Source organism: Palaemon carinicauda, chromosome 9, assembly GCF_036898095.1.
Source record: "Palaemon carinicauda isolate YSFRI2023 chromosome 9, ASM3689809v2, whole genome shotgun sequence".
NCBI lineage: Eukaryota > Metazoa > Arthropoda > Malacostraca > Decapoda > Palaemonidae > Palaemon > Palaemon carinicauda.
In genome coordinates this window covers 147,334,541-147,357,008 of record NC_090733.1, presented here as the reverse complement: position 1 = coordinate 147,357,008, position 22,468 = coordinate 147,334,541, and the positions used below count along the sequence as shown (strand labels likewise).

General features: G+C 38.6%; 2 protein-coding genes across 2 annotated transcripts in view; one reads left to right on the top strand and one right to left on the bottom strand.

The window, feature by feature from the left end:
* Positions 1-22,468, bottom strand: part of LOC137647250 (homeobox protein 3-like) — a 270,280-nt gene that overhangs the window by 202,662 nt on the left and 45,150 nt on the right. The gene's annotated exons all lie outside the window — the stretch shown is intronic.
* Positions 12,043-22,468, top strand: part of LOC137646919 (uncharacterized) — an 11,214-nt gene continuing 788 nt past the window's right edge. The window contains 3 exon segments of the mRNA XM_068379991.1: positions 12,043-12,146; positions 19,269-22,126; positions 22,129-22,468. The exon segment at positions 22,129-22,468 is cut by the window's right edge and continues 531 nt beyond it. Coding sequence (XP_068236092.1) covers positions 19,772-22,126; positions 22,129-22,468 — 2,695 coding nt within the window. The 5' untranslated portion in view covers positions 12,043-12,146; positions 19,269-19,771.

Here is a 22,468-nt window from a genome sequence, read left to right as displayed (position 1 = left end):
CTCCCCTTCCGCCTCTGCCTCTGGAGGGACGGCGAGATGCGTCTCTGCCTGCACCTCTGCTTGAGCCTCTACCTTTGGGACGAAAGGTAGTCGTCTGTTGCTCAAAGGCAGGGGTGAAAACCAGTGACTGGGAAAAGACCGGTTGGGTGACCAGTTGAAAGGTCTGCTGTGGCTGAGCAGCCACTTGGGGAGTAGCGGGTCCCGGAAACTGCCGTCTCTGTTGACGTTGCTGGGGTTTTGGCTTGGAGGATTTCCTCTTAGGTTGAGGGCCATCGTCCTGAGAGGATTTCCTCTTCTTCGACATGCCCCACTTGTTGAGAAGGTTCCTGTTCTCAGTGGCGGCCTTGTCGGTGATCTCTTTCACAAGATCAGAGGGAAAGAGGAGTTTACCCCAGATGTTGGAGGAAATCAGCCTCCGGGGTTCGTGTCTCACTGTGGCACTTGAGAACACGAATTCACGACAGGCTCTCCGAGCCTTCATGAAGCTGTACAGGTCCTTAACCAGAGTCGCCATATGCGATTTAGCGAGCACCATGTAGTGGTCGGGGACTCTAGTGTCACCAGCCATGACGTCAAGCTGTACTTGGAGGGACATGGATGCGGCGAGCCTTTCCTTCGTGTCTTGTTCCCGACGAAGGAGATGGTCATTAAGTTTCGGGAGGTCTTCATTAAACTGACGTCCAGCAACGTCAGGATCTAGTTTTCCCACCACGAAGGTATGCTGGATATCCTTCCAGTGTCGAACATTGGGGGGAGTCACCAGGGAGAAGGGTCTGCACTCCTCCAGTGCAGGGCAAGGCTTCCCTTCTTCCACTGCCTTGTGAACCGCAGCGAAGGCCTTTTCCATAAAGGGGAGGATCGCATCATCAGGTGCGACATAGGTAGGGTGCTTCTTGCTCAGTGCCGGAAGCTTTGAGCAGGTAAAGCCCCTACTTTTAAAAGCGTTGGCCAACATAGCCTGGGCCTTCGGGAGATCGAACTCTATCACCTCCTTAGGTTCGGTCTCTTCTTTAGAGGCAGGTTCGGATCGAAGCCGGACGTAACAGTCCGGATAAGCCTCAAAACTCGGGAAGAACTCCACTTCTTCCAGGGCAACCGAGCCGACCTTCTCGCTGATGAAGATCCTGCCCGTTGCGATGGGCATATGCTCGGCATACCTCCAGGGGTTGGCGTGCGAGCATGCCGGGAAGTCCTTAACCGAAATCCTTTTCGGCTCCTTGGAACTTCCCATGGTCCTGATGTACTCGTGTGTCTCTTGGAGTTTCTTGTCCATAATAGCTTCAAGCATACGGAACATCTCTTGGGCGGTTGGGATGGGATCCGGGGTGGCGGAGGTAGACGGGAGAGATACTTCCGTCGGTGTAGGAGTTGGGGCGGTGGTGGAAGGCGGAGTGACCTCCTGCTCCGACTCGGTGTATTCCACCTGGTCCTCCTCATAGTCCAACTCTTGGGCCATGAGGTTCCTCTCCGTTGTCTCCGAAATCTCCGACATGCGCTCCGCGTTGTCGGTATCCAGGTGACACTCGTGCATGGACTGGGCCATGACAACATCGGGTTCCACCGTGATCTGGACGGTGGGGATCTGATCCTTGGGGACCACAGAGTCTGGGGATGCCTTTGGGAACAGTAAGGCCCTCAAGTCTTCAGTGGCAAGGTACGGTCCAGTGGCGTTCTTCTGGAAGCCACGCACCCATCTGCGTAGCTTCTCTCGAGAAGCGTCCCTAACCTCCGCTGAAGGAGGGTTATTGAACGCGTCGACCAGGCGTTCCTGGCAGACCGTACAGTTCTGCGGGTCCCAGAACTTCAGATCTCCTTTCTTGTTGGCTCAAGGGGCGTGGGTCCTACACGCCGTGTGCCCATAAAAGTGCGGGCGCTTCACTGCACAGAAGCCGTGGTCGCACTTCAGTTGCTCCTCCTGTAAGAGAAAAAGAACATGAGTATGGGGGAGTCATAAGGATGACTTCTATTCTAAAGTTAAATATTAATTGATTAATCTTTAACTTAAAATTAAGTGTGATGATCAGAGAATGGGCGGAAAAGAAGGAGATAGACACATACTACGTGTAACCCGCCCGGCTGGTTACCGTGACCTTATCCATAGACAATTTGTTGTGACCGAAGGCACAGGACAGAATTCGACATGGAATGCCCGGAAGGCAGTGGGAATTCTATTGGGAATTGTCAAGGATATAAAACTGGGACTGAGGCCACTCAGACCCTAGAACTGGGAACGTAGAAGATCCCATAGGGTAACGGTTTCTGGCAACCAGCTGTGCTAAGATACACACAGCATGCTGGAAATCTGTGATATGCAAGAAGACAGCATGGTTACTAATAGAACGGTAAGATAATACCTATCCATTTACGTAATCAAACCATCTGGTTGCGATGTAGGGCTATCAACATGAGATGATAGCTAGTAGAAGGGGTGCAAGTCGCCTTGACGCCTCCGGAAGGCTCCGGCAGACCGACGGCACGCCGGAGGACGCTCCAGCAGAGTTTCTGGCATTAGGGAAGACAAATATAAAAGTCAGGAGTAATACCAGGGTGGCGGCCGCCACCACAGCGGCGGCCGCCAGCACAGCGGCGGCACGCCGGCGGGGGGCGGCGGCTCTGGCAGCCGAAGGTTGCCGGCTTGGTGACAGGGACAAGAATGGTTATAGCAGAACCGGACTGCCGGCAGTGGATGCCGGCACTCCAGGGGCCGGGCCGGTGGACGGACGACCGAAGCTATGAGGTAAGAGGGAAGGCCATCGGCTGGAAGCCGGTGGGAGGTGGCAGTCCCCCGGCACACGGAGGACTGGCGGCCCAGAAGGCAAGGGAAAAGTCACCAAGGTAGGAGGTGGGTATCACCGACAGGGGAGGCGGCAAGGGACCGGCACCGGGATAGGGAAAGAGACAGAGGGAGGGATGTAGGGGTACGGCCACGGACCCCAAGACATCCCACCTGAGTGGGTGTACCCATGATAGAGGCTAGCCCTATCAACCAGAAGCAGGGACCGCAGAGGACCGGGAGCCAAGGTAGCCCAAGGGAGGGCTAGGGAACACCCAAGAGGGGGGGAGAACCCCTGCGGACAAAACGCATCCAGTGGCTAACCCCATAGGACACTATGAAGGGTATATGTACCAAAGCGGACTGCACACAGGAGCTCAAGGTAGCCCTATCACTCCGCCCTAAGGAGGAGTTGTAGGACAGGGGACAGATGGGTATAGACTAACCTAAGTATAGGCTAGGCCATACAAGAGATAGGTGGGGAGGGGAGAAGAGAAGGGTCTTCTATGGAGGAGGCTCTGTACCAAAGCGGCCACCAAGGAAGGGAGGACACTCCCTAGCCTAAGGTAAGGCAGCCTGTCTGAAAACGGTGCATGGGTATCGTTTCAGCAAGGTACAGAGCTAACTCCCCCAAAACCTAACCTAGAGCAGGGATGTTACACCCTGAACTAGGAAGGATGGAAGACGTATCGCTATTGCAGGAAAGGTCGGAGACCTAGCCCCAGCAATAGAGGACGGACTAGCCGTTCCTCATTCTCGGACGCAACCCTAAGGGGGGATCATTCCCTTAGGGGGGACAGAGAAGCGATATATACTCTGATAAAAGCTTGATCTCCTTACGTGGTAGGGGGAGCAAGGCTACACAGAGGGGATGCCCTAAGGCAGGGGATGAAGGAAGCATATAGGGGTCCTACTTGTAGGTTAGGTTAGAAAGGCACACTATCTAACCTGTCCCCTATATGGTCCCTGAAGGCGAAAACACTTGCATCACAGTCAATAGTATTGTAAAATAATGCCACTATCTTCATAATTAAACCTAGGATCACTGAAATATATCATGCATGAACACTAATGTTAGGCGCTCTGGCCTAGGGGCTAGACTAGCAAACTGGTATGGGGTCAAATGATGACCGATAACACGGCGTCAAAACACGATATATAAAGTTCCTAGCTATGAAGATTAAATAACTAATAGTATCGATTAGTTAAGAGGCCGGAAAACGCTGTTGAGGCTATCTAAATAAGGCATGCAAAACAACAGCGACGCCATAAAATGGCGGGTCCGGTCGAGGCACAGCTCTGCCACAAAACATCAAATATCTCGAAAAGTAAAAGTTACTTTACGGTCAGAGCTTATTTAAACAATACTGGAACCTTGTACTCAACTTTCCAGAAGAAGGCGAGGCCGAGGGTAGAGACATGGCTAAGATGCAAGTCGATAAAGTACGCACAGGGAAAAGTCCGACTAGTAAGGCAAGCTACTAAATGAAGGATGAGGACAGACGTGACGACATTTAGCAATGGCGCCCGTTTGTTTACGTCTCGAGTACCAAAAGTAGCCACGAACGAGATTAGCTGTGGAACGGCTCCCCAGCTATTCTCCGCCCCTACACATCGAAGTGTTAACTCTGTGCGGGGTGTAGATAGCTATGTGGCGCGTTAATACATGCGTCCCCTGTTGATATACGATGTCTTAAAGGGAAACCTTTAGGATACTCGCTCCAGAAGTTAGAATTCTGTGATAACCTGTGGTTAAATTCTCTGGGAATATTTAGTAGTTATATACCCAAGGAAGCTACCAAAAAGGAACCTTCCATCAGGACGCCATAGTTTGAGCCCAAAAATGCACTATATAACCAGTTATTGCACGTCACATTGTAGTTGTGCACTAACCTAACCTAACGTTTTTCTTGATTTGTATAAGAACTAGGTTACCTTATTAATGTCCATAACTAAAATAATACCAAAAATATTCTTGCCATTTGAAACCCCAACAACCAACCTAACCTTCCTGGTAGTGTACATCAGTAGCCAAATCATGTCAACAGTAAACCTATCCATATCAGCAGTACCATAACCATGCCAACAGTTACCTAACCATATTAACAGTAATTTTCAATAGAAATGAAGCTATCTTGCAAAACATATCAAAATCAACTAGAAAAGCTATATTTTCTTGTCATTTAGAGGCGTCAATTGTATTTCAAATAAATACCTTAAAGTTATATTTGCATATCTTGAAAATCTCTAGAAATCTGAAATAAACATACCAATTCCCATCACTGTCGTACAATTCCTGAATATTGGGTCTCCATGCATTTGCAAGATAGGCTACTCACAGCAACTTTGATATACTGTATATATACTGTAGATGTTATAATGTCAGCAGCTTACCCTTGGGTTGTAGTTATAAATGTTTATCTTCATTTTTCATTAATAATCAACTATTTAGCAAACCAAAGTTGTTTCATCAGGAAGGATGGATCTTGTGGGAGCATTCATATGGAAGAGCATAAGTAGGTTAGTTAAGTTAGAGTGTTTTACTTTAATTTCAAGTTCACTAACCTTTTAATTTATGATTGAATTTTCCTATATGTATGGATAAAAGCATTCAAAATAAAAATAAAAAATACATGCAAACCAGCATAACTATATTCAAACCATTCGGTGGTGACCGCTGAAAAGAGCTCTTTGGCAGAAGGTATCGTGTCTGAGCGTAAATACTTAGTTCATTTTTCCTTAAAGGAAGTTCTCTTTAGAGACAAGTCGAAAACCTTTAAAAACAACAATAAAGGCAGATTAAGAGGTTAACAGTAATACAGGGACAAATATCCTATTTTCCCTCAGCCTTTCTTTACAACTGTACTTGCTGGCTCAAGATCACCTAAATAACATCAAAATGTTCTATACATACACACACACACACACACACACACACACATATATATATATATATATATATATATATATATATATATATATATATATATATATATATATATATATATATAAAATCTCGAAAACTGACATCTAAGCATAAAGAATGCTCATAATAAACTTGGAAGAGTTATTATAAAAAGACCTAAATCTTTTTAATTGTTCTGCCCTCGTCAGGTACTTATTTTTCACTTTCCGTGCTTGTGGTCTTCGGGTCATACCGTCAATCAATGGCCTTTCGGCTTATAAGATTAGGATTTGTTAAAGGAAAAGTCAATTTAATCTTCATTTCTCTCTCTCTCTCTCTCTCTCTCTCTCTCTCTCTCTCTCTCTCTCTCTCTCTCTCTCTCTCTCTCTCTATATATATATATATATATATATATATATATATATATATATATATATATATATATAATCATGTAGATTTTCCATAGAGATTCATTGCATCCATTGAATGCAATGTTTTCTCCACCTTCCACCAGTATTTTTTCAAAGGTGGGAATTTCCTTTCGTGCATAAAAGTTTAACACTGTTCTTTAAACATATTTAAGTCATCTAAAGCAGTCACAGTACGAGGGTGATAGTTTGTACTTTCTTGAAATTGAGGTTTTCCACATTCTTTTTGCGTGATTATTCGATGAACTATTAATTCAGTAACATTAGAGGCTTCAGACGTGTGGATACAGGGTTTGATTACATCACTAAAAGGGCCGCTGTTCATCTTCATTGTGAAATACTTGTACACACTGTGTAGGCTACTGTCTAAACGAGTTGGTTAAATTTCCAATCGTTTAAGTTTGATAGCTTATGCAGTCTTAAGCAATCCACTTTATACCTCAAGATCAACCATTCTGGGGATTAAATATGGCTCTCTGATCTTTGCCTAATAAATTTACCCTTGTGACCTCCAAGAGTTCAAACTCACCATCTGCCAGTCTTATTACGACAATAGGATAAAACTGGCAAATCACCTGGGTTTATAATTTCGAAAAAAATGATGTTGGTTCTAATTATCATTATAGAAATGGAAACCTTACCTTATGAAATATGTGTTCGGCAAGACTAACAAAAGAGAGAGAGAGAGAGAGAGAGAGAGAGAGAGAGAGAGAGAGAGAGAGAGAGAGCCTTACCCTTATTGCCTTATTTTTTGTTTGGGTTCCCCCAGGTCCCTCAGTGTGAGGCACCTCGTATATCCACCAGAGAGTTGCTAATACATCTTCCGGTGTATTTTGCATCTTCCAGTCTTGGATGGTCTGGGATGCATCTTAGGTATTTATCGAGCTGATTTTTAAACGCATCTACGCTCACTCCTGATATGTTTCTTAGATGAGCTGGCAGCACATTAAATAGTCGCTGCATTATCGATGCTGGTGCGTAGTGGATTAATCTCCTGTGCGCCTTTCTCAGTTTACCTGGAATGCTTTTTGGCACTATTAATCTACCTCGGCTTGCTCTTTCTGATACTTTAAGCTCCATGATGTTTTCAGCAATTCCTTCTATTTGCTTCCATGCTTGTATTATCATGTAGCGTTCTCTTCTCCTTTCTAGACTGTATAGTTTTAAAAATTGCAGTCTTTCCCAGTAATCAAGGTCCTTAACTTCTTCTATTCTAGCAGTATAGGACCTTTGTACACTCTCTATTTGCGCAATATCCTTTTGGTAGTGTGGGTACCATATCACATTGCAGTACTCGAGTGTACTACGTACATAAGTTTTGTAAAGCATAATCATGTGTTCAGCTTTTCTTGTTTTAAAGTGTCTGAATAACATTCCCATTTTTGCTTTACATTTAGCCAACAGTGTTGCTATTTGGTCGTTGCATAACATATTCCTATTTAAAATTACACCAAGGTCTTTAATTGCTTCCTTGTTTGTGATTGTCTCATTATTAGGTCCCTTGTATGCATACACCATTCCTTCTCTGTTTCCATAATTTATTGATTCGAATTTATCGGAGTTAAATACCATCCTATTTATCTCCGCCCATTCATATATTTTGTTTAGATCTCTTTGCAGTGAGTTCCTATCTTCATCACAAGTAATTTCTCTACTTATTCTTGTGTCATCGGCGAAACTTCTCACTACGGAGTTTTCAACATCACAGTCTATGTCTGAGATCATAATAACAAATAGCAGTGCAGCTAATACCGTACCTTGGGGCACACCAGATATTACCTGGGCTTCATCTGATTTCTCGTCATTTGCAACCACTATCTGTTTTCTGTTTTGCAGGAATTCTTTTACCCATTTTCCTATCTTTCCCACAATATTATGCTTTCTCATTTTTTTCTCCAATATGTTATGGTCTACCTTGTCAAAGGCTTTTGCAAAATCTAGATAGATCACATCTGTGTCTTTTTCATTTATCATATTATTGTATATGTTTTCATAGTGAGCTATCAGTTGGGTCTGTGTACTTTTTCCAGGTACGAAACCGTGTTGACCCATATTAAACAAATTATTTTTGACCAAATGGTTCATTATTTTCTTTTTTATTACCCTCTCATACACTTTCATAATATGTGATGTTAGACTAACAGGTCTATAATTGCTTGCCTCTAGTCTTGATCCACTTTTGAAGATAGGGGTTATATAAGCTAATTTATGTTTAACATATATCTCGCTCATATCTACACTCTGTCTTAGCAGTATTGCAAGTGGCTTCGCGATAGTGTTTGCAGTTTTTTTAACAAAATCGCTGGAACTCCATCTGGTCCGGCTGCCGATCCATTTTTAATTTCGTTTATAGCCGTGACAATATCTGCTTCATTAATATCTATATCCGTTAGATATTCAACATTTTCTTCTCTCATTTCTGTTTCATTATTCTCATTCGCAATTCTTGGCGTGAACTCACTCTTATATTTTTCTGCTAATATGTTGCATATTTCCTTTTTTTCATTCGTTAGCCGTCCTTCAATTCTTAGAGGGCCTATTTCTATTCTCCTTTTATTCATCTTTTTTGCATAGGAGTAAAGTACTTTGGGGTTTCTTTTTATATTTTGAAGTGTCCTTTCTTCTAAGTCCCTTTTTTCATTTTCTTTCGACTGTATAATCTTTTGTTCTGCATTTTCTATCTTACATTTTATTTCCCTCATTTTCCACACATTTTTTTCTTTTGCAAGATTTTTCTTCCACTTTTTAATTTTCTGAAATAAGATCCTTCTGTCTCTTGGTATGCACGTCTTTTGTTTATTGTTTTTTTTCGGTACATATTTTTCAACAATTTTCTCCAGTATTTTGTACAGTATATCCGTATTTACCTGTATATTATCACTTATAAATACATTTTTCCATTCTTTATTCAGTTCTTCATTTATTTCTGACCATTTTATATTCTTACTGTAAAAGTTATATTTTCCATATCCTTCCCAAAGTTTTGTGCTTTTATTAATTCTGTGATCACTTGCTTTGGAATGAACTATCAATTCTATGACATTGTGGTCTGAAATTCCCGTGTTATACACTATTATTTCTTTAACATAATTCACCTCATTCACAAATACTAGATCTAGGACATTTTCCTTTCTTGTTGGAATGTGGTTTATTTGTTGCATATTATGTTCTAATAGCATATCTTGAAGCTTTTCAAATTGCCTCTTATCTTCTGCGCTACTATTACTATCTTTTTTATATGTATACATACAACCACTTTCATCTATCCGTTCTTTCCAATCCACGAAAGGAAAGTTAAAATCTCCGGATAGGAGTATATTCCAGTCTTTATGGTTTCTACATATATCATCTATTTTTTCTATTATTATGTCAAACTCCTTAGTGTTTGGGGGTCTGTAAACTACAATATTCATTAGTTTTTCAAATTCAAATTCTACCGCAATCAATTCACATTCTGTGTTGCTGTATTTTTCACATACTTTTCCTTGATTTATGTCTCTTCCATATATTGCGGTTCCCCCTTGATTCCTATTTTTTCTGTCTGATGTATAAGTTTGGAAACCCTTTATCTGGTCATCACTGCCAGTCTCTTGGGAATACCATGTTTCACTTATATTTAATATATCTATTTTTTCAATTTGGGTTAGTTCTTCTAAGAACTCTATTTTCCTTTTAGAGTTACTCGTGACTAAACCCTGTGCATTCATTACTATTATGGTTTGTGTTTCATCCCCATTATTTAATATTGGTAATAATATGGATTCTCCCATGCTTCCTTCCTGTTCTGATATGATGTTCTTTTCTTCATTTCCCGGAATTCTGCCATTAAAAAATCCAACTTTTCTATTATATTTGCTCTTTCGCCTTCATATTTATTTGTGTGTGTATACCTGCAACTGTCCCCATATCTGCACCAACCCCTGGCATTATAGATGCATTCTTTGTAGTTGGGCTCTAAATGTGCAGGTTTGGTTTGAAAGGCCTCATATCTTGGGGCTCTTGGTTCAAAGCGCGGTATATACACGGCCTGCTTTTTTGTTTCTTTTTTTGTTTCTTTTTTGCTTTCATTTTTCTTTTCCGTTTGCTGAGTTTTCTTACTTTCATTCATGGTTGCAGGATGCATATATCGACATTTTTTGTTGTAAATGCATCCTTTTCCTTCTTTTAGGTTTTTGCATATTTTTGGATGGAGATCTCTGCATTCGTCTCCATATCCGTCTAAATACGCACATTTACCATATATTTCATAATTATGGCATATCTTTGGATGCTTGTAGTAGCATCTTTCGCCAAATCTGCAATTCCCTCTTTTCAGCATATTGCAGACTATATCCTTCTTTTCTATTTTTTCTTGTTCTTGCTCTTCCCTAAAATTATGTAGGTCCGGGTAGAGTCTCTTGGGTCTATTATTTGTTTCCATCTGGTAATTTATTTCTTCATAAGAGAGAGAGAGAGAGAGAGAGAGAGAGAGAGAGAGAGAGAGAGAGAGAGAGAGAGAGAAAGGGGGGGGATTTAATTTCTGGTTAATCGTAGCCACCTGTTTAATCCTGTGAGATTAGTCAAAAAGGAAGGACATCTGTCACAAAGCGGCTACGCTTTATCAGTTTCACTCAGTTTGGATGGCTAGTATCTAAGTACAGTGTTCTTTTTTCCTTAAATTGGTTGAATTATTTTGACACGAATACCCTATACAGTGGGTCAGAAATCGTCTCAGCGGCCACGACAGATTGGTTTTACTATAGAAATCCCAAACAGACAAATATAATACTCAATTTGGGAGCATGGATCTCCAAAACGCCTGACATCTTCACAAACAAAATAACACAGACCTACGAAAAACACGTCCGACTCCGAACGTTCACAGGTGCTAAGTTAACAAGGAATGATGGGAGGGGGAAGGATAGGTAGTGGTGGTGGTGGTTGGGGGGGGGGGCGTAGCTGTAGTGAACGACACCTCGTAGTAACGCAAAGACAATATACGTGTATTGTCTTTGGTAGTAACGGGGGATTTTGAGAAGGGAGCAGTCTAATTGGAAAGGGATCTCTGGTAGTGGTATCACTCGCCCCAGTTTTAATACCGACACCCTTTAGGGGTGAGCGAGCTGAATATATTCCTAGCATTCCATGCAACTTTTTTCTCTGGTATATTTAGCAGTATTTATACCTTTGAAATGGTGCTTTAAGGAGCATTTCACGGAGCGACACAGGTTGAGCCCAGAAATTGCCCAATACACTACTAAGAAAGCTTCAAAATGTGCAAAACCGGGAGGCTACACTGATAGAAGGCATTAAACTACGGGAGAGAATAACTCCTGCATTAATCGATCTACATTGGTTACCTGTTAAGGCTAGAATTGAATTTAAGATTTGCTTGTCGACTCACAAAGCACTTACAAGTGATAAGCTTACATATCTTCGTGATTGCTTGGTCCCCTACCCTCAAGCTACCAGCGCTGCTGTAAGAGTTAGACATGCCGATGACCCACATAGACTATTCAAAATTAGTATGAATCATGCAATAGGAGGAAGAACGTTTAGTTATGCTGCACAGAGACTCTTCTTGACTTGATGTCAAGAATAGCAAAAATGTGGCAGCTTTCAAGAAAAACCCTGAAGACTTATCTTATTAGAGTGTTATAATAGTGACCTGAAAACTATTAAGTCTGAATACAAATGCTAGCGAAATAACTGATAAGATACAGAGCAAAATATTAACTGGAAAGACATTATTTTCACACACCAACGCCCGCCTGAACAGACTTTTAGTGTCTGATGGAGGGCGAGAAATAAACCCGTAAAAGTAATCTGGGAGCAGATCTGAAAGCCTTAAATACAGCTAAACTTGGCTTGTCTCATGTACGGGCAGACCAAGGGAAAGGCCCGTGCCAACCAGAAGAGTTGGCTATAATACTCCACGAACGAACGCTTGTCTCAAGCAGTACCTCCCTTGACGCCAGACTGAAGAGGTGGTTTCGCCAATCAGAGAGAGAAAATTATTCTAATTCGTGTTGATGGAAGTAATATTTTCTTTTCTAAATAGGTAATGTGATTTTTTTTTATTACCTCATGTTTTAAATGAGACATGAAGTAATTACAACTTCTTAACTGATTGCTGAATATTCAAATTATCTATATCGATCAATATATATATATATATATATATATATATATATATATATATATATATATATATATATATATATATATATATATATATATACGTGTGTGTTTTATAAATGTGATCGGAGGTTTCATAAAATGACTAAACTTTTCAGTGAAGACATGAAATCACTGTAAATGTTATTGTTTACGTGCAACTGGCTACTTTGCTTACCTATTTCGGCAAACTTTGAGCTTCGTTAAAACAGTAGACTAATGGTTATTACGATTAGCTGTTTAGCTATTTAACAAATTCGGAGAAGTCAAAACAGTATATTGATTAACTGATTGATTTGGAGTTTTCTGGCATCTTGACATTTAAAGCCACTGACGCCATATCACTTGTAAAGAATTCAAGGCATTTCAATTCAAAACAATGAAAGTAAAGATGCCCTTATATAATTTAAATAGCCTTCAGAAGATCTGCTTCTGAAATATAACTAATAATACCGCTAGTATAATTTGACGCATTATGTCCGAGAAATCTTGGCAAGGATGAACCTACCAGCTTCACCTTGAGCCTATATCAGACCAACATAGTGCTAGGCAAGCTAGCACGGCGGCCGCATCATGAGTTTCGTGATTTTATCATAAAACTATTTTCTTATTTATTAGAAATTAAATTACACAATATTCATATATCAGAGGAATGTCCTTGAAATGGAGATTAATAACTAATAATTAAATCACACAGAAGTGTAAAGAATATATTTAAAAAAAAATAGAAATATTAAAAATGATAAACACACGTAAAGAACTTTTTTCGTTTTTGATCGCTTGATAAAATAGTTTTTGATACATTTTATTTTTATTTTTATGTCAGAATGTTAGCAAATTTAGTGAACGATCATAAGAAAATTCATAATAAATATACAAGAAATAATTGTTGAATGGATGTTTATATGTTTGTAAGAGTATATTTGCAGACGCACACTCCGGCCAACACTATTATTACATACCTTATGAAAAAAAGCATAAGCATATGTGAAAAAAAAAATATAAAAAACCTATTCATACTGTACCATATTTAAAGACTTCAATTTTGTGTTACACATCCTTTTCAGATACCTTTTCAGGCAGATTCGTTCGTACTCATAAATTTGTAAATTGCATTTGGACAACCGTGACATTCATCATTTTATATGTCACAATTACCGTCATTGGTAATCTCAAAGTCACCAGCATATGATAAAGAATCATTATTATCATCATGGTAGGCCATTCGAATGAATAAAAACAGAACATAATGATAAAATTTGTCGGAAAAGAAAAACATTCCTACCACCTTTTCCATTTTATTATATGTAAAACCATGTAATATCTGGCAACTTTCCTCCAGCTGCAAGCTGATTGGTTAAAGAATATATTACGTCATTGAGCTAGTCTCCGAAGGTCCGAGACTGAATCTCGGGAAATTTGACAAATGAAGCACTGCTAATATCGACGTCGTCCTTTGACAGTTCATAATGCGTTGATAAAATCGACTAACAGCGCGTTTGCTAAGAGAGGGGCATTCGGTTAACAACTGCCTCACTCTCAACAGTACCAAACAGTCGTCGCAATATGGCTGGTGTTGGCCAGTCATAATAAACTCGTGTGTCAACCGAGTGTGATCAATGCGAAGACGACAAAGAGTAGTCTCCCAGTTTCGGGGCATCATGTTATACCTCCAAGGAGATATAACAATTCATTAATTCTCTCATCTTATTATCAACTAAACCATCCCAGTGTTGTTGCGAATTATTGTAAAAAAAAATTCTTGATGCTAGGTGAAAAATCATCACAAAGAATGGAATACTCCGGGGGTTATTCTGATGAGCTACTTGCCAGATTCGTAGCACAGTCAAAACTGTAGAATACTGCGGTATTCGGATTGACTATTCAATTATTATTATTATTATTATTATTATTATTATTATTATTATTATTATTATTATTATCCAAGCTACAACCCTAGTTGGAAAAGCAAGATGCTATAAGGCCAGGGGCTCCAACAGGGAAAAATAGCCCAGTGAGGAAAGGAAATAAGGAAATAAATAAATGAAGAGAACAAATTAACAATTAAATCATTCTAAAAAAAAAGTAACAACGTCAAAACAGACATGTCACATATAAACTATTAACAACATCAAAAATAAATATGTCATAAATAAACTATAAAAAGACTCATGTCCGCCTGGTCAACAAAAAAACATTTGCTCCAACTTTGAGCTAAGGGAAAACAGCAGACTGGTGGTTATTACAATTGGTTATTTAGTTATTCCGCAGACCACAAGCAAAATAGTAGAATCAAGTGTTTAGTACGATTAGTAATTTAGCTACCAAAAAAATTCAAGAGCAAATTGTAAACTTAATGAATTACTCCAAATATTTCAAAATGAGCCCTATTCTTCAGATTCAGTCTTGGGCAGTGTTGCCAGATGGGTTAGTCTAAAAATCCCCAAAACTCATGATAACAAATCCCCAAAGCAACCCAAAAATCCCCATTTCCACAAATATATTTTCTCCTGATCATGTAGGCTTTACTAATCCAGAAATTATCCATTATACTTCATATAAGTGCAAGCAAACTAATTGCAACAATATAAAGGTTTACTCATCTTTGTTTATTTCATAGAAATTTGTAGAGTACCCCCATCAGATACCCAAATTCCCTAAATCTAGGGATAATCCCCATATCTGGCAACACTGGTCTTGGGCGTAGATATATTTATAAATGCAATCCTGTGACGCAATTAAATTTGAGGATCAAGAACAAAGAAGCCTGAAGTATCCATCTAATCCTCTTCTATAATACATTAGTATATTGAATTGCATGATATCAAAAGCTAATTAAATTGACCATGACTTCAAGAATAATGTATAAATGATCTTAAAGATGACTTTTTAATGTCAATCAATATTATCTAAAAAATACACAAATAAACACCTTTATTGATTTTATAGTATCCCAAAATAATGTAAAAATATATAAAATGTGTTATTCTTTAAAAAATATATTACACACTTTCACTGAAATATCAACAGTGACTTCGTGTAACAGATCGCCTAATATTTCAGTGATTTCATACAACAACGGAAATTTTCAGTGATTACATGTAATCACTATTGGCCACAGTGATTACACGTTTTCACTGAAAAGTTTAGTGCTTTCATGAAATCGTTGTTATATATATTTATATATATATATATATATATATATATATGTATGCGTGTGTGGCTGGGATTATGTTGAGGGGTAGATGGAGATGGTTTGGTCATGCTCTTCGCATATCCCAAGAGAGATTAGTTCACCAAACTTCCAACTGGGCTCCACAAGGCACTAGAAGAGTTGGAAGACCTAGGTATACATGGCTGAGGACTATGAAACGTGTAGTAGGAGATTTTAAATGGAGAGGTATTGCTTTAAAAGCTCAAGATAGAGACGACTGGCGAAATATAACCGAGGCCCTTTGCGTCAATAGGCGTAGGAGATGATATATATATATATATATATATATATATATATATATATATATATATATATATACAGTATATCATCTCCTACTCCTATTGACGCAAAGGGCCTCGGTTATATTTTGCCAGTCGTCTCTATCTTGAGCTTTTAAAACAATACTTCTCCATTTAAAATCTCCTACTACATGTTTCATAATCCTCAGCCATGTATACCTAGGTCTTCCAACTCTTCTAGTGCCTTGTGGAGCCCAGTTGAAAGTTTGGTGAACTAATCTCTCTTGGGAAATGCAAAGGCGCATGACCAAACCATTTCCATCCACCTCTCACCATAATCTCATCCACATACGGCCCTCGAGTAATCTCTCTTATAGTTTCATTTCTAATCATGTCCAGGCAGATAACTCCTAATATTTCTTAGAGGGATATGTTCTCAAATATATAAAATCTGTTGGGTATTGTTTCATTGTCATACCGCAACTCATGTCCATACAGTAACACCGATTTTACTAAATTAATATATAGCCTGATTTTTATATGTAATTTGAGGCAATTTGATTTCAAAATTTTACTTAACCTGGCCATTGTCTGATTGGCTTTTTTTAATCTTTCATTAAACTCAAATTCTAAAGATCCTGTATTAGAGATCATAGTTTCTGAATATTTAAATGATTCTACTTCATTAATCCTTTCTTCTTCCAATGCTATTTCATCTTCCATTGCATATTTCATTCTCATCATCCCTGTCTTTCTTCTGTTTATCTTGAGCTCAACCTCATGTGATATTTCAATCATTCTAGTAAGAAAGCTTTGCAAATCCTGTGGTCTTCTGTTAATAAGGACAGCATCATCAGCCCACTCTAGGTCAGCTAATTTCCTGATACCAATCCAGTTAATCCTTCTCCACCATCCCCAACTGTTCTATGCATTACAAAATCCACGAGCAGGATAAACAACATAGATGAAAACACATTCCCTTGGAGTACACACAAACAAACACACCCACACACACATATATATACAGTATATATATATATATATATATATATATATATATATATATATATATATATATATATATATATGTGTGTGTGTGTGTGTGTATATATATATATATACATTATGTAAATATATATATATATATATACACACATATGTGTGTGTATTTGTGTGTATGCATGTGTGTGTGATTTTAAACTGATTTGTGACATAAGCTTGAGCTCCTGAAAAGTTGCTTAACTGTACTCTCGACTGAAAGCCAAAATTAAGGATTTCTCTTGTCCTCTGCTAAAGGATCTGTACTTGTTTTCATTTTATTGTTTACAATAAATGATACATTCCATTGTTATTTACATAGACAGGTTTCTTGCGAATGAAGTAACTGAGTACAACATGCAAATTGTTCATTGCTCTGTATGTCATGTACATTTAAAGAATATTCAGTAATTAATTTATCAGCATATATTATGAATAAAAATTTATTTTCCTTGGTTATGCTTTAAAATTTATAAGAAATACGAGGGACGTTCATTAAAGATTTCCCCTAACACATTTCCAGCAGAAATACAGACAAAAATCTGAACAGTTATTAGTCTTTCTCTACATAGGCACCCCCAGGGTTATGCATTTATCCCATCGTTTTATGCAACTCTAGAGACACTGTTTGTAAAAGTTGGTGGGTTGAACCTCATACCATGACTCCACCTTGGAAATCAGTGTCTCATCATCTGGAAAACTGTTCCCTTCAAAAATGACTTCATGGTTGGAAAGAGATGAAAGTCAGATGGTGCCAGGTCAAGAGTGCGCTTCTGTCTGGGCGATATGCGAGTTGTGGACTGGAGCTTGTCTTACAGCAGTCGGACTCCTCTGGTCAGCATGACGCACCTTTTGAGTTTGATGGATTCTCGTAATTTATGCAGTAGTGAAGCACAGTAATTCCCAGTAATTGTGGTACCCTTAGCCAGGAAATCCATCATCACTACTTCATGCTGGTCCCAAAAGACAATAAGCATGAAGTTTTACAGAGGGTTGCACTCTTGCCTTCTTTGGGGGTGGTGAGTCAAAGTGCTTCCACTGCATGGACTGGACTTTAGTCTCAGGATCATAGTGATAGATCCGTTTCATCCTTCGTGCTAAGTCTGTAAAAAAAGGTTTCCTGGTTTTGTTGACACATGTCCAAAAGAGCCTTTGAGCAATCGACTCGTTTCTGCTTTTGAAAAGGAGTAAGTAGCCTGGGAATCCTCCGTACAGACACCTTATCCATGTGCAAATGATCCTGAATGATTTTTTTCTACAGACCCTACACTTATCTTCACAATTTGGGCTAACTGACGAACAGTTATACAGCGGTCTTCCAAAATAGCAGCCTCTACTTGATGGATGGTCGCTTCATCAATGGCAGAATGGGGGCATCAAGGAACGGGTGCTGTTTGACAGACATTCGGCCACACTTGAACTGATGATACCAGTGTTTTACAACATATGATGGGGCAGCATCTTCATAAGTTAGTTTCGTTTCATCAAAGGTCTACTTAAGCATGCAACCTTACAAATATAAAAACCTGATCACTGCTCGGTACTCGACTAGGTCCATAGTCACACCTTACTTTAGTCTAACAACTGTAAAAGAAGGAAGGAATGCGAGTTCAGTGCTGTAAATTATCATGAGACCTATACACTTATGTACCAATACACAGGTGAAATTCCAGTCAGATATAATAATCCTAACTAGGACAGGGGGATTCTTTAATGAACGCCCCTCGTACTTTGGCCCTCTGACTCGTTCATCCTTTGCTGAAAGCACGGTGGTTAGCTTTTAAACCTTTAGCCCATCTCACATCATGATTTATGTGAGTAATTGTCATTACAGTACATTTTAAAAGCGAATTTTTGCAAAACTAAGGCTGCGATTACAAATGCATTTTTAGAAGAGGATGATGGCTGTCAGAATGGCAGTGCAGTATACTAACTATTTGTAGGTATTTCCCGAAGTAATTAGCGACGTAAAAGTTGATGTAGAGATGACCTAATTCTTCACATTTAAATGTTTGTTTCTTGCATCATAGTTGACTTATTCTCGTTTTACACTAAAGGCTGCATTGATATATATTTAGTAAGCATGTGTGAATTATTACTGTGTATCTCAAGAATATATGTAATAATTATAAATTACAATTATAAAAAATAAATGTTTCAGATGTTGCATTCAAGGCTGTTTGGTCCATATGTGTTTATCTATACCTTTTCTGATTGCTAATATATATTCAGATAATAAGGTTCCATAGCATTTCTTATTCAAGTCTTACAAATTACAATCACTCACAACTTCAAATACTCTGGAAAAACTATCAAAAACTTGTACTGTAAGTAAAAAAAAATAATGTTTCTATATTTTAGTTATTATTTTCTCTCATGTGGTCTTTTATATAGTTTTCTTTATTAGCATTTAATCAAGTCATACAAGCATTTTTAAGAGTTACATTTAGGACACCTGATTTCTCAATATCTCATCTCTGCTCCTTCACTAAAAAATATCTTTTCTCTTTTACAGACGTGGCTATAACATTCATATCAAGACTTCAATAGTGATTATGCTCTTGCTTACCATAGGAGTAATCAACTCTCAAGTCAGTGACATTTCTTGAGATTTATTTATATAGGACAATATGACAGGCAAATGAATATTTTTTCAAGATGGCATATGATCTTGGCGAAAAACCTCTCTCAATTTCAACACTCGGAAGGTCTTTTTACTTAGGTATGCTCTATGACTGTAGATCTGATCAGGTTATTGAAGGTATTACACTGTGGGACGAAACCAAACTGAATGAAAAGGTTGTACAACAACATACTTCTGCTGATTTTGAAATCATCAGTTCTGATACCATCGATGACAAGTCTTCAGCCCTCGATGTCAATGCAGGCTTAAAGCTTAGCTTCTTGGGAGGCCTCGTCGAAGTTTATGGTTCTGGGTAATACCTTCACAATAGAAAATCTTCAAGTCATGTGGAAAGGGTTACACTAAAATACAAATGCACCACTAGAACTGAGAGGATGACTATGGAACAGCTAGGGAAAGGAAAGATTATGCACCCAGATGTTTTAGAACATGGTACTGCTACTCATGTTGTAACAAGCATTACATATGGAGGAAGTGCTTTTTTGGTTTTTGACCGAGAGTTATCTTCAGATTCTACAGAAAGGAATATTAGTGGAAATCTCCATGCTATGGTGAAGTCCATACCAAAATTAAAGATTGATGGAAAGGGAGAATTAAATTTAAATGAAATTGAGAAACAAGAAACTCTTAATTTTAAATGCAGATACTTTGGAGATTTCTTACCTCGTGTAAACCCGTCATCATTTGAAGAAGCTGTTCGGTTCTACCAAGAAATAGCAAATAATAATGGAATGAATGGAGAAAATTATGTTCCAATAAGTGCATGTTTATATCCTCTTACCAAATTGGATAGTAAAGCTTGTAAGCTTGTCAGAGAGATCAGTTCTCAGCTTATCAATGAAACAGAAACTTATTTGGAGAATCTTTATGAACTTGATGTGAAATGCAATGATCTTCTCAGAACACAAGCAGCTAATAATTTTCAGGGAATTCGAGATGAGATTAAAAGTTTTAAAGCTTTGTTGGCAACCTATAAATTAGGATTCCGGGAAGAGCTAGCACAAATTCTTCCCAGCATTCGGGGTGGAAATAAAGAGGAGAGTGAACTAGCACATATCTTGAGAAAAAAAGAAACATCGCCGTTTTGTGATGAACCCCTCAACAGATGGATGGAAACAAAACAAAGCCAGGTCCAAATTCTTATGCAATATATATCTGCTCTTAGTCAGATTCGTTTTGCATCAAACCCAGGTGATTTACAATCTATGGTAATGAGTCCTAATCATTCAAAAGTTCTGTGTTTTTCTATCTTGATGCCCAAGTATAACTCACATTTGAACAACATGTCTAGATACCTAAATAATAAGAGTTTAGTCAGTGATGAAGGCTTCATTGAAGAAAAGGATAGAATTCCACTGAGGATAACAGAAAATGAAAGTACAATGATGGAAAAAGCCAGACATTTTAGGGATTTCTTTAATGCTAACAAAGACAACCCTGGTGTTAGTTTCATCATTGCTGAGGAGTCTTCGGATTCAAATGAGTTTCAAGCTAAAATAAGGTACTATAATAATGGTAGTCTCTTCCATGAAGACTTCATAATACCTTCACCTCCAGTAGATTTAAATACAGACAACAGTGAAACTACCCATGATAATATTAAGGTCTACTGGAAAAAACCACTTCATGGTGCATCTAACATTGATAAATATAATATTTTATGTGAAGATACTACTACGAATAGTCCAATTATTATTCAAAATGCAGACTCTAGTGCCACAAGTCATCTAATTCTTGGTCTTAAACCTGGTTGTGAGTACAAGGTTAGTGCCCAAAGTTCTTGCCAACTTGGGGTTAGTCCTGAAAGTGAATTGTGTGAAACTGTTAAAACAAGGCCTACTAGTCGACCTGGGAAACCTGTGGTCTGTCAGATATCTGTTTCAGAAGTAGAGATTAAATGGTCAAAGCCAGTGCACATTGGAACTCAGTGCCCAAGAATCAAGTATGTAGTAAAGCAACAACAAGAAGACTCTGACTGGGAGGACTTAATATCTTTGCCATTTGAAAGGCTGTCTGTCAATATAGATGCAAATCCCAATGTCACGTACAGATTCAACGTTAATTGTGTATGTGACCATTATAGCAAGAGTCTTGATAGTGAAACCAGTGCTGATTTTATGATCACAGCTAATCCCCAAGAGTTATGTAGACAATCACAGAAGCTAGATGATGGAGATATCACGATATATAAACCAAAACTAAGACTAATTGCTTCAAACCAAGAATATAAACTTCAGAAATTTGAATTTGGTGAGAAAAAAGATACAATGCCAGAAAAGGTAATCATGTTTGTTGGTTCCACTACATCAGGTAAGACAACATTAATCAATGGAATTATCAACTACATTTTTGGTGTTGACTGGAATAACAACTTTCGCTTTAAATTGATTACAGAATCAGAAAGCCACAACCAAAAAGAAAGCCAAACCAATGCTATATCATCTTACACAATATATCACCAAGAAGGTTTTAAAATACCTTACAGTCTAACAATTATTGACACTCCAGGCTTTGGTGATGTCGAAGGCATAGAAAGAGGTAAGGAAATAACAGAGCAAATATTCTCATTTTTCTCCACTGGTGATGAAGGTGGGACTGACAAACTTGATGCAATAGGCTTTGCTGTCCAGTCTTCTCTTCCTGAACTTACTGCAACCCAAAGGTTTATTTTTGATCAAATGCTGTATCTGTTTGGAAAGGATATTGCTGCGAATATATTCTTATATTCATGTTACTTACCTTTGCTGATGGTCAGCCACCCAAAGTACTCAGTGGCATAAAAGAAGCAAATATGCCTTACAAAAAATACTTCAAGTTCAATAATTCTGTTCTGTATGCATGCAATAAGATTGTACAGACTCAAAATCTAGACAATGATGACGAGGGAGATAACAATTTTGATGCCATGTTCTGGAAAATGGGAGAAAAGAGTTTTAGGGTGTTTTTGAAAGACCTGAATCTAACTGAAAGTAAGAGCCTTACTCTAACTAAGGATGTTCTTAACGAATGCCGTCAACTGGAGGTTTCAATAGCTGGCATCAGTATAGATATTCAGACTCATCTGATCAAAT